This window comes from Rhinolophus sinicus, chromosome 10 (genome assembly GCF_057876585.1).
Source record: "Rhinolophus sinicus isolate RSI-liver-muscle chromosome 10, RSI-T2T, whole genome shotgun sequence".
In the NCBI taxonomy this organism is placed as follows: Eukaryota; Metazoa; Chordata; class Mammalia; order Chiroptera; family Rhinolophidae; genus Rhinolophus; species Rhinolophus sinicus.
Window position 1 is genome coordinate 7,094,266 of NC_142510.1, and position 15,814 is coordinate 7,110,079.

Here is a 15,814-nt window from a genome sequence, read left to right on the forward strand (position 1 = left end):
GGCTCTGGGGAAAGCGATTTGCCTTGCGTTAATGCTAAATGAACTTGCGGAGGCTGATTCCATTACCCTAAGGAGTGACAGTCTCCGCCCTCATCTGCTCCCGGAACAACAAGGTCCACTTTCAGGAGCATCATCCAAACCGAGCCTTGGACCTCAGCTCTCACGCTGGCCAAGTCCGTGTGGACAGGAAGCTGGCCAGGCAGCTCCCGCAGATGGTGCGAGAGCCCTCTCTCCCGTCTCTGGAGGTTGCCAGCCTTCTGCCCACGCTGCAAAAAGTGTGCCCCCAGAAGTGGAGTGAGAATAACCTCCAAGTCGCCTCAAAGTTACGCAACTCACTTTTGGAATTTACCGTTTCCCCGAAAATACGACCTAACCAGATAATTGGCTCTAATGCGTCTTTTGGAGCAAAAATTAATATAAGATCCAGTCTTACATTATATTACATTATATAAGACCCGGTCTTATATTAATTTTTGCTCCAAAACACGCATTAGAGCTGATTGTCCAGCTAGATCTTATTTTCTGGGAAACTCGGTAGAGTTTTTTTTGTTTTTAATTTCTGCTGAGAATCCAGTGAAGGAAAGAATATAAAAGGGAAAGTTTTCCACCTAATTTCTGTTCATTTATTCATTAATTCAGGCCATGAGTATCTCGGGCGCTATTCTCGGAGTTGAGAAGAGAGCAAGGAGCAGTAACAGACCGAGGCCCCGTTTTGTGAACTTCCGTTCCAGTGCAGAGAGACCAATAATGCAAGTACATATACGAATAAATCACTTCAATTCACGGCGTGTGCTAGGAGAAAACTGAAATGGGCGGCATTCACAAGCGTGGTCAGGAAAGGCCTCTCTCTGAGGAGGTGGAATTGGGGCTGAGACTGGAGGCGCTGTCCCTGCAGAGATCAGGGAAAAGCCATTGCAGGCAGAGGGGACAGCCGGTGTGAAGGTGAGAACAGCATGGAAGTGTGAGGAAGTCTGTGTGGCTGGGTGCAGAGGGAGAGGAGTGGGGCATGAGACAAGGTGGGGGACAGACGGGGGGATACCCAGGAGGCCACAGTAAAGAGTCCTGCGTTTAACTGCCATAGATGCCTCTGGAGGGTTTTAATCAACAGCGACACAATCTGATTTGTGTCCTGCAGACCTCACTGTGGCTACAGGGTAGGAAATGGACTGTGGGCAGGCAAGAGTGGAAAGGGGCCGCCATTGCAGGTGCCACGCCAGAGATAAGAGTGGCGTGGGTTAGATCATCTAAGCAGGGATGGAGGGAAGCGGCGGGACTGGGGCTATGGAGACGTAGAAAGCACAGGGCTTGGATTGGTGGCACTGTGCTTGCTTATTATGGCACTTCTGCTCGACAGAGGTTCGAGAGAAATGGAACTCCTGCGGGGGTCATGAGAGCTGACCGTAAAGATTCTGGTTCTCCTGAGCACGTGGTAGGAGTGACTCCTTTGCCCCTTGGACAGGCATGGCCCTGTAATTTGCTGTGGCCAATGAGATATGAGTGGAATTGACATGTGTCACTTCCAGACAGAAGCTTGAAGAACCAGTGTCTGATCTGCCTCTGTCCCTTGCTCTTATTGCCATGACTGTCACAACACCCAGAGAGGAGTCTCCAGCTTCCTGGGCCCCTGGTTCTATGATGAGCAGAGCTCCCAGCCAACCCATGGCGGACACAGAGCATGAGCCGAAAATACACCTCGGTCTGTTTGGCCTGCCAAGACCAAGGAGCTGTGTGTTAACGCAGCCTAACCGAGCCCATCCTGACTGATGGAAGCCCTATGCCTGTGATATTTAAACACTAATGAGAACCTTCAATATGCAACTGCCATGGCTTGCCTCTGCTACAAAGGCAGAAACCACATCAAGTGCCGGACTGATACTCAGTTAACCATTTTAACAAGATGGGCTTCACGTGGTTAGGGGGAGGCATGGTTCTCTCCAGAGAGCACTCCGGGCATCTGAGCTTTTACAACTGAACACGTGATGGCCTTTTGAAGCTAAAGAAATGCTTTGATCAAGACAAATCCCGCATCCACAAGCTCTACCATGTGCTCATTTTATCAATTCAAATAATTTCAAACTGGGGTTAAGATCACATTTTACTTCTAGAATTGGCATCATTGGGGAAATATCTAGAAATTCAGGCTAGAAAGATGACCTGTGTGATGAATTTAAAAAGGCTGAACTGGTTAATACTTCCTTGGGGACTGCCAGGTCTGTGGATTCCGGAGTGACTCATTTAACGGGTCCACGGCTGAGAGCAGCAAGGTACACATGACTCAGGCCACCCAAAGGTATTGTATCTGCACGCCTTCATGGTCCAAGGGCATCATTCTTAAAGTGACCCAACCAAAGAAAAGATTCTGACCCGGTGGAATTTTCTGGGCCAATTTAGAATCAAAGCGCTCCTGTAGAGTTGCCCTCAGGGTGCGACAGAGAGTACCCTATACTGTTAGGCGCAGAGGGCAGGCACGAGCTGAGTCTCAGCAGAGCTCATCAGTAGCCTCTGCTGGACATGGCATCCCTGCATTCTGACTCAATCTGCCCTTGAAGACCAGGTGGACCCTCCCATCTGTGCTGGGCGGCAGCCAAAGGGGACCTAGGCACAGCCTAGCCCAATGCCAGGGAAAGAGCAAATCATGGCGTGACTAGCCAATGGAAAGCTAACGGGCTGCACAGGCTCGGCAAGAGGCAGAGGGCCCAGGACTGCTCATGAGTGGTCAGATTCCCGAGCAGCAGTGGAAACTGTCACACCCACCCCTGACCACAGGGAGCAGGACTGAAAATCTAGTTAAGGACCAGCCGGTTGTACAAGCCGGTCAGCGCTGGGCCAGGCCCAACACAGACCTCACACTCCCAGGCTCATTTACTGGCAAACGGAGAAAAGGGAACCCTCATGCACTGTTGGTGGGATTGCAAATTGGTGCAGCCACTATGGAAAGCAGTACGGAGATTCCTCAAAAAGTTAAAAACAGAACGACCTTATGACCCAGCAATTCCATTCCTGGGTATTTAACTTAAGAAACCCAAAACTCTAATTCGAAAGATATATGTACCCATATGTTAACTGCAGCATTATTCACAATAGCCAAGCTATGGAAGCAACCTATGTGTCCAACCATAGAGGAACGGATAACAAAGAGGTGGTAAATAAACACAATGGATTATTACTCGGCCATAACAAAGAATGAAATCTTACCATGTGTGACAACATGGATGGACCTCAAGTGTACCATACTAAGTGAAATGAGTCAGATAGAGAGAGACAAATACCATCTGACTTTACTTATATGTGGAACCTAAAAAACAAAATAAATGAACAAACAAAACTATGTATGGTGTCAGAGGGGTACTAGACTTATCAGGGGGATCACTTCATATGTTATGTAAGTGTCTAACCACGATGCTGTACCTCTGAAACTAATAATATTGAATGTCAACTGTAATTGAAACACTTTTTAAATTAAGAAATAAAAAAGAGGGTATGAAATCCTAGTAAGGTACCTTTTCAAGAAAGAAACCAGGAAATTCATCACATGTGGAAATCGCCACAGGGCGTTGTCAATACAAGATGGCACCTGGTTCTCACCCATCCTGAAGCACCCACACCACCTGGGGGCCTGTTCACCCCAGACTTCTGGGTCCAGCCTGGGAGCCTGGAGGCTTGCAGTGGAGCCCCAGAATCTGTATTTCTAACGAGCTCCTGCTGCTGCTCAGGGACCATCCTTAGAACCATGGCAGTTGAGGGAGCCCTCTTCCACAGGCCTAATTTCACACATGTTCTGAGAAGGGTCATGACCTTACCTCAGCTGACCGAACTGTCCCTGCCATGCTAGGTAACACTCCGTAGTTGTTGAAGTATCTCACCGCCTACTGGCCTTGAAGCTAGGGGGCTGCCAGCTTGGCTGCACATTGCAATTGTGCAAACTTTAAATCCCTCAGGGCCCAGGCCTCACTTCAGACCAATTAAATCAGAATGGGGGTGGGAGACGGGCAGGTCTCAGTAGTTTTTCAAGCTCCCCAAGTGATCCCAAGTGCAGCCAAGATGGAGAACTGCTGCTCTAAGCAAACATGAGAGATGACAAAATAAGGCCAACAGGCTGAAGCAGATTTCAACGGGGTGCTAGGCCCAGGCCTGCCCTCTTCAGTGCTGGGCTCCTGCCCCTCACGCCGTGACACATAATAGGTGCTCAGTAAACACTCGGTGAATGAATGAGAACTAATCAACCAGCAAACGTGGAGGACTGGTGCCTCCTTTCTCCAGGGCACCTGGAAGAATACCCGGATAGATAGTGTCTTGACAGATGATTAACCCTGTGAGGGCAGTGACCCTACAGTACACGGAGCTCCTCTGAGAAAACTCTGCTAGGGAGATCTCGCCACAGAAGTCCAAACAGATAGCATGACAACTACAGATGAGAACTAGGACACGTGTTTTGAGTCCAGAACAGGGATCGGTAAACTACGACCCACAGGCCAAATCTAGCTGCCACCTATCCTTATAAATAAAGTTCTATTGGCACGTAGCCATGCCCACTGGTGTCCACACTATGGCTGCTTTCTCACTGCAGGGGCAGAGTTGGGTATCTTTAGCTGAAATGATACAGTTAACAAAGCCAGAAATATTTAGGCACCAGCCCTTTAGAGAACTAGTTTGCCAACCCCGTCCCTGGAGAAATAAGACATACACAAACAAACATAATGTGACTGGCTTTAGGTGGGGAATTATGGATGACTACTTTCTTTTTTCTTATATTAGCTAGCATTTGACTTGTACGTTTACAGGGGCACGTGTGTTTAAACCATAAACTGAAGAAGAACAAGAAGAAAACGTCTGCCTTAGTGTAGGCACGAGCGCTGAGATGACAGACGGTACCTTGTTTCCAATGGCCTTTTTGGGTGGGAAGTTGTAGGCTCGCACTTGAGGGTATTTGCTCTGTAACTTGTGGTGCAAACTCCGGAACTCTGTGTAGCGCCGGTAGACGTTCCATTCGTCATCTTTTATCCGGATGTACACCTGTCAAGAAAAGGAAAGAGGAAGAAAATGGAAGCTTCTCTTGAAACTTCATTACAAAGGGGTGGGATTTCGGCAACGCTCCGCCCATGAGAACCAGCTCTGCGAGAGCAGAGGCCACATTCATCTCCGGTGTCACGGCTGCCCAGTGCCTGGAACAGCGAGGGGACTCAGTGGTCATGAGGGGACAAATGGGAACACGGCAGATGGACCAGGCTGGTTAGGGGAACAACACGCTGTGTATCATTTCCCCAGTTATCTGAGAGATGGGTGTTTCATTCTCCTGTCACACGCATATGACAGCAATGCGAGGTTGCTGGTGAGACTCGTGCCCCCTTTCTGGCTATGCGTCTCCTCGTCTGTAAAATAGATGACTAACAGGACCTCCTCCCAAGGTGGCACGGACAGCATTCAGGTGCAGAGGCAACACAGCTGTTCCTGGGGCCACGCAGACCCCCATGCACAGGAGGCAGACCTCACCTTGGGGAACGGGAGGGGCCAGAGTTGAGATCAGCCTAATGGGGCTGTAAGGTCATGTCCAGTGAGATAAACACAACGGGGGCATAAAACACTTAACTTCTCTGTGCCTCCATGTCCTCCTTGGAGAAATGAGGACACAATTACCTCCCTCAGTGGGTCTTGGGAAGATTCAATGAGTGTCACACATGTAATGGGCTTAGACAGGGGCCTGGTACATAGAAGACACCATGTGAGTGTTCAGTAAATCAGTAATTTAAAATAACCTTATCGGGGATGTTAACGAGACGTACTGTGGTGATCATTTCGCTTTATGATCTCTACTGCAAGATCGGTGCTTAGTAAAGAACAAGTATGGAAATTACCACTTACAATCTTAGGGCGTAGAACAAACTATGGTGTGGCTCATTAAAATGATTTAATAAAAATATAAATGATAATACCCATCCCCCCTAAAAAGCTCCACAATGAACCCCTAAACATATTACTTCATGGCTGCATGAAAGCAGCTGTGCCCGCTGAGACCGGACGATGTGGCCTCTCCTGGCCCGTGTGTGTGCTCCTGGGAGCGTCCCCCTGCTTCTGGGCCTTGTGTCCTCATGTGTAACGTGCGGGGCTGAACCAGACGGTCTCTGGGTCCCTTCACAGCCCTCAAGTTTTGTTCTCCGAGTCCTCAGGTGATCCATAAACTCCAAATACTTCACTGGGCCTTGTCCCACCCACACTGCACTCCCATCTCACTGTGGAGACCAAGGTGTCCATGGCACCAGGTGGGAGGCCTGGCCTGGGCCTTGACCGGGGAGGATTTAATACACGAGAGGAAAGGAAACGGCAGAACCATCCTTGCAGCCTCTTTCTTCAAAGCCCCCCCCCCCCCCCCAACGCTGGGAGAGCAGCCTCACAGGGACGCTGAGGCTCACCAAAGAACCAAGGGCAGAGAGGCTTCTAGGTGCTTCCATCATGCTCAGTGACCATCCTCACTCCTGCCTCTGAGAGCATCACTGGACTGAGGCCCTCTCGAAGGTGAAAGGTGGTCACTGGGCATTTGTGGCACCAGCTTCTGTTACATCCGGAGGCCACTGGGTAATGGAGGGGGGGACAGTCACGGACTTCAGGTTGGGCACCCACGTTCCCATTTTCTGCTGAGATCTGGATGCTGCTGAAACCCTCATCTCTCCGGTTAGTAGTCCAAGTTACACAGCTCTAGGAGAAATTCAGCAAGAGTGGAGGGCCCACCGCCACACCCGAAAGAGTAAAATCATATTTTTAGATCTTCAATAAAATACAAATACCTTCATGCTAACACTTGCCATTTATGAAGCAGCTGCGGGCTACGCCAGCACCCACATGCCTCACCTTTCATCCTCAGTTAATCAGCAAGGCAGAAAGTGAGAACTTGTGCCTTCCACAGAGGAAGACATGGGCTCGGAGAGAATAGGTCTCCTTGAGGGCGTGGGGCGGGGAGAAAAAAGACTTGAACCCAGGTCTGCCTGACGTGTCTGAGGCCTGGTGCTTTCTGTTACAGCACGTTACTGCCATAGCCGAGGCTCCTGAACGCCTGGGAACCGCAAGCCAGCAACGCTGGGGACAGCAGCTGCCAAGGACAGTCCCTGAATGATCCCTCTGTGGCCCAACTGCCCCTGTGCTGGGCAGATCACATATCCTCAGAACGGTCTCCAATCGCACCTTCTCATTTACGCCTCTCCCTTCAGGAACCTAATGCCATTAAAATCACCCAGAATTACTTGAATGGTCCATTCTCAACGGCAATGCTTTTAGCATCCAAAATTGGGAAACTCTGCAAATTAAGTTGTCCTTGAATTATACTAAGCCAAATTGGGTACTTATTTCATTAAAGAATTGAAAGAGCTTATACCCCAAATTGCTTCTTCTTTCTTTTTTCCCTTTCTTTTTTTTTCCTTTAAAGAGCTCCGCCATCCAAATTAAGTCTGATAGGCCCAATTCTTCTGCTTGAGCCATAAAGATAATAATTCCTTGGAGGAATAAAAAGAGTTGACCTCCTCTGGAAAAACCAAGTTCCCTTTTAAAACAAGCAATAAAAAGCAACTCCAAGTCCAATCTCCTTGACTCAGCAGAAGAAAAATAAAATAAGAGGGTAATATCTGTAATCAGGAGTCAGGGCAAACCCTCCCTTCTCTGTTATAAAAGGAAGTTTGAATCTTGAGATTTCTTTTCCACTGGGAAGAACGACCCCCGTAATACCTGTAATAACCGTGTTTCCCCCAAAGTAAGACCAGGTCTTATACGAAGTTTTGCTCCAAAAGACGCATTAGGGCTTACGTTCAGGGGGTGCCCTCCTGACAAACCATGCCAAGGCTGATTTTCCAGTTATGTCTTATTTTCGGGGAAACATGGTAATACTGAGGGGAAGGAGAGATTAGCAGTGAGAAACGGCAAAAACCTCAGTCCATCAATGCATCGCATCCACAACAAACTCTCGTGTCAATAGGGTCTCCGGGAAATGCTTTCATTTAGAATCGTAAGAGCACCCCCTCCATCCAGAGCGTTCCACCAGCCCCGGGCCTCTCGCCTGCTCTGAACACTCTGCCGCTGGTTTCTTTCTTCTGCTTTCGAATTCCATCTACATGGACTCACACAGACTGTGCTCCTTTGTGTCCGGTTTCTTTCTCTGCACATTGGGTTTGTGGGATGTCTTCATGTTGTCGCACAGAGCACTGGTCTGCCCTTGTTCACTGCTGCCTAGTACCCCCCAGCTTATTCGCCCGCTCTGCTGGGGTGGGCATTTGGGCTCTCTCCAGCTGGCACCATGACAGGGAAGGCCGTCATGGGCATTCACGAGCATGGCTCTGGCACTCATTTCTTTTGTGATCATAGATCTAAATATGAACAGTAAAATCATAAAGGTACTAGGAGAAAATGTATCACGGGGACCTTGGGGATAGGCACGGATTCTTACACAGAACACAAGGGCACAAAGAGCCTTCTGGGTGCTATACGTGTCCGCTCTCTCTTTCTGGGCAGTGGTTACACAGATGTGGCAGAAGTAAAAACTGAACTAAAAGTTAAGATTTATGCACCTGGTAATATTCATATTAAACCTAGATTTAAAGGCAAAAGTTAAAAAAAAAAAAAAAAGGCTATGCCTTCACTATCCTCAGGAGAGTAACCTGTATCCTGATTTATGGTCCTGGGACGTCTAAAGTAGACTGTGGTGGGTGACCATCCACAAGGACCTGGCAGGCAGTCAGACGTCAGTGTTTGGGGGGTGGGGTGGAGACTGGAAGATGGCCTCAGGCAGACCGGGGTTCAAATCCCAGCTCCACCTCTTACAAGCCCAGTAATTGCCCCCTTAAGCCTCAGTTCTCCATCTGGACAGGAGGGTGGTGCTGGTGGCTGCTCCTGAGGGGAGGGGACTGATAGCGTATGAGGCAACGTTCTTTACATCCACTAACAACAGGTCTAATCATCACACGTTGGATGTTCCAGGGTGAGATGTACCTTTGAAACATACACACACATCTAGATAGATCTACATTATCTATATGGTACATCTCTCTCAACCTGTCTCTATGTCTGCCTATCTATCTACCTGTCTGTCTGTCTATCCATCCACCCACTTATCCATCTAGAGAGAAGGGGGGAGGGAGAAAGCAGGGAGGGAGGAGGAAAACAGAGAGAGAGACAGGGAGAGGGAGAAGGAAGATTGAAAAGCTTGTTTTCAGACAAATACCATATGATCTCACTTACATGTGGAATCTAAAGAAAAGAATAAATGAATGAACTCACCAGAAACAGTCTCAGAGACACAGAGGAAAAACTGAGGGTTGCTAGATGGGCGGGGGGGGGGATAAAGGGGAAGGTGAGGGGATTAGAAAGCACAGTCGGTAACCACAAGATGGCCACGGGGATACGAAAGTCAATTTGGGGAATGTAATCAATAATGTTGTAAAGATTTTGTAGGGTGATCGATGGACACTTGTCCCATTAGGGAGACCACCTCAGGGATGATATAGATGCCTGATCTGATGAGGTGATGGTGTAGATGCACCGCATACCTGACGCTGAGGCTGAACAGTAATGTCATTACTGAACAGTAATGTCAACTACAATTTTATTTATATATATATATATATATATATATATATATATATATATATATATATATATATATATATATATGGTTACAAGAAGTGGAGTACAGCATTAGGAATAGAGACAGTGGAAATGTAACGGCTGTGTGCGATGTCAGAGGGGTAGTGGATGGGGCAGGGGTTATCACTCTGTGAGGGATATAAATGATAAATGTCTAAGTTTTGCTTTGTCTTGTGCACCTGAAACTAATTAAAAAAAAAAAAAAAAAATTAATTAATTAATTAATTTCAAAAGAAAGAAAAGCTTGCTTTCAGTCGATTTAAGGCCCAGACCTGTTTTAAGGGTCTGCCAAGCACAGGTACAGGTTTGTCAGCCAGCAGCATCCTGAATCTTAGGCACATGTGAGGCCTGTCCTGCAAGAGGCAGAATGGCACAGTGAAAGCGCACAGGCCTGGGTTCAAATCCCAGCTCTTCCCCGGCCAGCAGTGACCCTGGGAATGATACTCCTCAAGACTCAGTTTCCCAGTCTGTGAAATGGGGACAATACCAATCTGGTTGGGTGCTTGTGAGACGCTGTGCCTGGCAGCCAGTAAGCAGTGGCGGCTATTAATATTGTAACCCCGCCCATTCGTTGTCACCTGCCTTTGTGTACATGAACTTCCCTATTACAGAATTAGGGGTAATTATAGGATGCGCAATCACGAAATTAAAGCAGGTAATTACCATGCCTAATTAATTGTCAAATGCTACGCAGGCGAGGAAACACAAACAGAATGCAGTCTGTGGGCTGGGCAGTTAAACATCCCCGTGGCTTCTAAAACACTGTCAGCAGAAAGAGCAGAGTTCAGCAAATGACCTTCTCGGGTGGGTCTTCTAAGCACTGAAACCAAACCTGGGAAGTGTCACGTGGGCTCCGGAGTCAGAACGAGCTTGTACCTCTGCTGGGTGCAGGCTCACCTGACATCTATGCTGTCCTTGTCACACAAGCACCGAGGTGGGCACACAAGAGTGCGTTTTCAGGAGGGGACCTCATAGGAGACGCTTGGTGCTGTGACCCTCTGCAAGGATCAGCCTTAGAGAGAACCCTTGGCTGTGAATGCAACTAGAGCTCTGGGAAAAAACCAACCAACCAACCAACCAACCAACCAACCAACCAACCAACCAACCAACCCAACAAACAAACAAAAACCCGGTCATTTACACTCCGCTGTTTGGAAACAAAACACTGGGCTGCCCCTGCTTCCTGCAGCACAGATCCAAGGCATCCCTCTCTCTCCACTTCAAAATTCAGGTGATTTTTCTCATCTCTGACTCCTCCATCCCAGAAGCAAACACATTTTATGCACGTGATACTCGGGAGTGAAAGCGTGCATTGGAAACGATTGTGCCCTCGGACTGAACCAAGATGATGGACCATTTAGCAGCACCTCCCACGTGCCAGACCTTCCACCTACGATTCTCATAGGAGACCTGCAATTTTATATGCCCTTAAACAGGGACTGGGAACAACTAGGTAACGTGCCCAGGACGATGCAGGGAGTGAGCGGCGGAACTGGAACCGGGCCATAAGTCGACACTACACCCAAAGTACACGCTGCACCGTCTCCAGCTCAGAGAAAAACAAGTGCTGCGAACGCTCAACTCCGATGGCCTTTACACGGATTGTTAAATTTAAAGACAGTCAGATGACATCAGGATAACAAAGATTCTTTTAAAACGGCTTTAGGTTCTTAATTCATTTTGCTTCCTTAATATCCAAGGAATGAAATGATTTGTGTTTTGGTTGGTGGCCTCTGTTAATGTACCCTAACAAAACTTTCCTTTTAATGAAATAGCTTCATGTGTTATTAACTGTAAGTGTCCTCGTTGCTAGGACAAAATGCCTGAATTACTGTATGACCATGCTGAGGGAGTAATATTATTGCAGCCAAATGCCGAGAGGAAAATGAATAACTTAGCCGGAGAAAAACGACTTTGCAGTTCACTGGGGGATGGAAATGAGGCGGACTCCTAACGGCAGAAATGCATTATTTACTAAGAATGGCCAGCACGACCCCACGTACCTTTCCAGGAAGGATACGGAATGAGCCGTTCAGAAGTGGGACCGACCCTGCTGTCCCTGCACTGGGGACACCACCACCACTGATGCCGACTCCCCCTTTCACGCAGGACCACGGAGCACACACACGGGCTCACACAGACCAGCCCGGCTGTCCCGTCTCCGGGCATTTGACACCAATCTCCACGCCTCTGGGAGCAGCATGGCCCGCCTGCCCACCTGGCTGGGGTTTGGAGGTGATGAGAGCTAGACACTCGGTTCAGAGCATCAACTTGTCCTCCGGGACCCTGCTCAAGACAGGTCTCTTCTTTCCCGCACCCCACTATGCACCCCAAGCAGACCTGGGTGTCCCCTCCTCTGGGTAACTGCCGGTGCCTCTCAGGTGCCATGCTCAGGGCTGGGTCCTGGCTGATGGAGAACAAACCGGGCATGACCCTGCCCTCCCGGAGCCCACAGCCGGCCAGACAGCCGACCTGAGGCAAATAACCACACACACGCACACAGCATTTCAGGGGGACATCAGGCTGTACGGAAACGGGCATGGTTCTTGCCGCAGCATGAGGCCTGAGAGTCGGGTGGAGTTAGCAGAGCAGGACAAAAACAGTGAGTCAGAGAGGCCCAGTGTTGGTTGGGAAACAGCTCCAGGACAAAGGGCAAAGGGCAAAGGGCAGGGCACAGCCTGTGGCAGGAGGTGTGTGGAACAGGAGAGGACTGAAAGGAGGCCAGGAGGGCAGGAGGGATGCGAGAGGAGGTGTGCAGTCACGTTTCAGATGTGACGAGGTAACAAAGGGGGTAGAGCCTCAGGGCCATTGGCATTGCTCCTCCCTGTCCCTGGAACGCTTGTCCCCTCACTCCCTTTGGCTTCTGGTTCAACTGTCACCTCTGATCCCTGGTGCCCACCACCACCTGGCAAGCTAGGTGTTCCTTCTTTCCCTGATTACTGTCTGTCTCTTTCAACCAGAGGTTAAGCTCCCTTGGGGAAGGGATCCAGTGGTTGTGTGCTCTGCTGTACCCCCTGCCCCGTACAAATGAGGCACCCCATACACATTCACCGATAGAAAGGTTGAGAAAGAATGGACTGGATGGACCGACAGATGGGCGGCCAGGGCCGGGCAGGCACAGGCGCTCTGCCAGACGCTGGTCAGAGCTCTGCCAAGCAGCTTCCAGTTTTCAGGCCTCACCCCTGCCCGTCCCACAAAAGCAGGATGTCACCTCCCTCATCTGCGCATGTGCTGGATAGATGTGCGTCCAATACAAGCTCCAGGGGCTGCTCGGAGCACGGGACGGCCACCTACAGCTCTTAGGCTTTTGGAGGGGGGGGTGATGAGCACAGAGTGCTGCTTTAGTGAACACCGTTTCCATGCAGGGCGGGAGAACACAGGTGTAAGTCTCTAAGAGGACAGGACACTCTTCCTAAAAACTGCCTCCAGGAACCCGCTCACTCTCACTTCACGTGTCCTTCTGTCTCCTGAGGCTGAGCCCCTGGTGCAACACAGAACGATTAGAGCTAGAAAAGGAGCAACAGTGGGAGCCCAGGTCTGCTGGACTCCAGGGCCCATGTCTTCGCATGACTGGCCAGCACCTCCTCCCCAGGACCAAAGGAAGCTGGAGGAAAAGGCAGGGACACGAGGCCCCTTGGCTCGCTGAGTTCCTGACTCTGGTGCTCACCCCTTGTCTCCCCAAAATAAGTCTATGACTCAGTAAGTCATGGGCAATAGCACAGGCTGAAGGTCAGGTGCAGACGGGCTCTCAGAGGACATCTGGGGGCAGTGTCCCTCTCACATCAGACGCACCGGATGCCCACCACTGCTGACACTTAATTCTCTGCCCGAGAATTAAGGAGGACAATTGTGGCGCAGCCATGCTCTGGGGCTCATGGCTGTTGAGCCTGGGCTCCGGGTGGAAGCCTCCCTGATGGGGCGTAAGCTATCCCTTTTGCGGGCAAGGAGACACCGTTCAGAGAGCCCGTGGTGGGCCTGGACCTCATGGTAGCCACATCTAGCAACAGCAACTGCGAGTTCCCTCCCGTTATGTTTCTCTGCCATGAGCCGGGCAGTTTTATGAATTGCTCTAGCCTGGTCTCAGCTTTGCTGGGGATACAAGGAACAGGGCCAGCTGTCATACGTGTGTTTGAAGAACAAAGGAGAGACAGCACTGTACCTGCCCTCCCCCATCCGCAGCCAGAGCAACAGTAACCACTGGGGGGCGGCTGTGCCAGGAGCCCAGCTGCCTAATGAGGGTCACGTTCAGCGCGACCAGCAGCATCAGGGGTCACAGAGAAAACCTCGAGGGGCAGGTCCCTGAGTACCCATCAGACAGTCCCTGGGCAGTTCAGAAATAGCTGGAGCCATTTGGAGGGGAGCTGACTTCCGGCCATCAAGTGGCTGGGGGCTCCAATGCTCATATGTGGGGAGTTGAAAAAGGAAATCTGACTTCATCCTGCAATCACATGATGCCGTCTAGATCTCTGAGTCATGAAGATCATACCCCGAGCCACGTGCATTGCAACACACGTTCATTTGCTCAAAGCTGCTTACTCCGTTTGTAGCACTGAAATTAGAGTTTTAGACCCAGTGGGAAAGTAGAAAAGTCTTCTGTTTCTCTCTTCACAGATACAAATACGAGCCAAGTCTCTCTGGAATACGGGGAGAGGGAAGCAGAAGCCAGAGATCTGTTTACTCTGAAATAATTTAATTTAGGAACTATTTATGACATCTTGATATGACTCCAACCACACGGGTATGTGTGCAATTGAATCCCTGAAAATAAGGCCAGAAGGATTCAAATTAAAACGTTAACAGGGGCTATTTCTGAATATTAGTAGATTTTTATTATCTTTATGGTTTCTTTATGGTTGTCCGAGTTTTCCAAATGTCTTTCCTCTGTTAAATACTGACTTTGGTAATAGAACAATTAAATGGTCTTTTTCGAGGCAGTGGGACTTCTGGTGAGCACGGTAAAGACGCTGCATAGCTACCCTTCCCTCCCTCTTCTCTCCAGACACAATTGGAGAAATGTGAAAACTGAGAGCTAGTTTGACATGCACGGCTCCATCTGAAAATAAAAGCAATATCTCTGTCCTTTAGGAACCAAGAAGAAAACCCCCTGAGTGAACAGGGAAAGCACTGCCAACCACGGGGGCAGAGCCCCGACCCGGCCAACCTGTGTGAAGCCAGCGCCGGGAGCCAGGGGGTTCGTAATCACTATCCCCAGACGTGCCTGAATCCTTCCAACAGAAAGCAACAGAAAGGAAAACCCTCTGGGAGGATCTGCTGTTCCAAACTGTTTCTCAGCCCCAAACAGCTGTGATGCTACGATAGATGAGAAGTGACTTTTCACCCTGTATCCTCAGAGCTAGTACCTTTGACCAAGCTGCTGGCATAAGAACTACGTTTTAAAAACAGAGTAAGTCTCTTTGCCTTGGAGAGAAGGGCCCTGGTCAGACCTGCTCTCTGACAGCACAACGCTACCAACCGGTCTGTAGCTCTCATCACAGGAAGAAAAGAAGCAAAGCCACCAACAATGTCTTTCTAAGCTGAGTTTACTTATTATACAGAGGTAGCTAATCCACTTCAGTTTCCCCAGTGTTCACTGAGCACCTACTAAGTGCCAGGACCTGTGTCGGCCACAAGGAGACAGACGGGGGAATCGACAGTTCAGAGCAGTGATTATGAGCAGAGTCCGGGGACGAGGGTTGCCTTCTTGATGTCATCGTCTTATTTGCTGTGTGACCTTAAGTAATTTACTAAACCTCTCCACGTGCCTTAATTTCTCAATTCTGAAATGAGGAAAACTTTATCATCTACCTTTTAGGATTGTGTTCAAGATCAACTACTTTGCTTGGCCTGTAAATATTTAACAAAAAATAGCCATTATTAGCAAAAGTACATGCCTGCCTCTAAATAAGTTCATGCATTATTGAGGCAGATAAATAAACAGAAAAAAAACATAGTCCAGTGGGATGAGTTATGAGAGAGGGAAGCACAGGCCAGGAGACAAAGAGAGACAGCACGGAATTCAGGGCAAAAGCCATCCTGGAAGACTCCCTGGAAGAGGTGACGTCTGAGCAGAGCCTTAAAGGACGGGGAGGAGCTGGCCCAGGCGAGGGGAGATGCGAAGAACGCAATGCAGGCCAAAGCTACAGAAGGAGTTCTCAACTTGCCTTGATTACACCAAGACCATTCCAAATCAAAT

At 49.2% G+C, this 15,814-nt stretch overlaps 1 protein-coding gene across 4 annotated transcripts in view; it reads right to left on the reverse strand.

The window, feature by feature from the left end:
* Positions 1–15,814, reverse strand: part of SNX29 (sorting nexin 29) — a 426,403-nt gene that overhangs the window by 111,439 nt on the left and 299,150 nt on the right. For all 4 annotated transcript variants that reach the window (XM_074322948.2, XM_019715145.3, XM_088801234.1 and 1 more), the window contains one exon: positions 4,873–5,013. In XM_074322948.2, the coding sequence (XP_074179049.2) occupies positions 4,873–5,013 (141 nt within the window). The remainder of the gene's footprint in view (positions 1–4,872; positions 5,014–15,814) is intronic.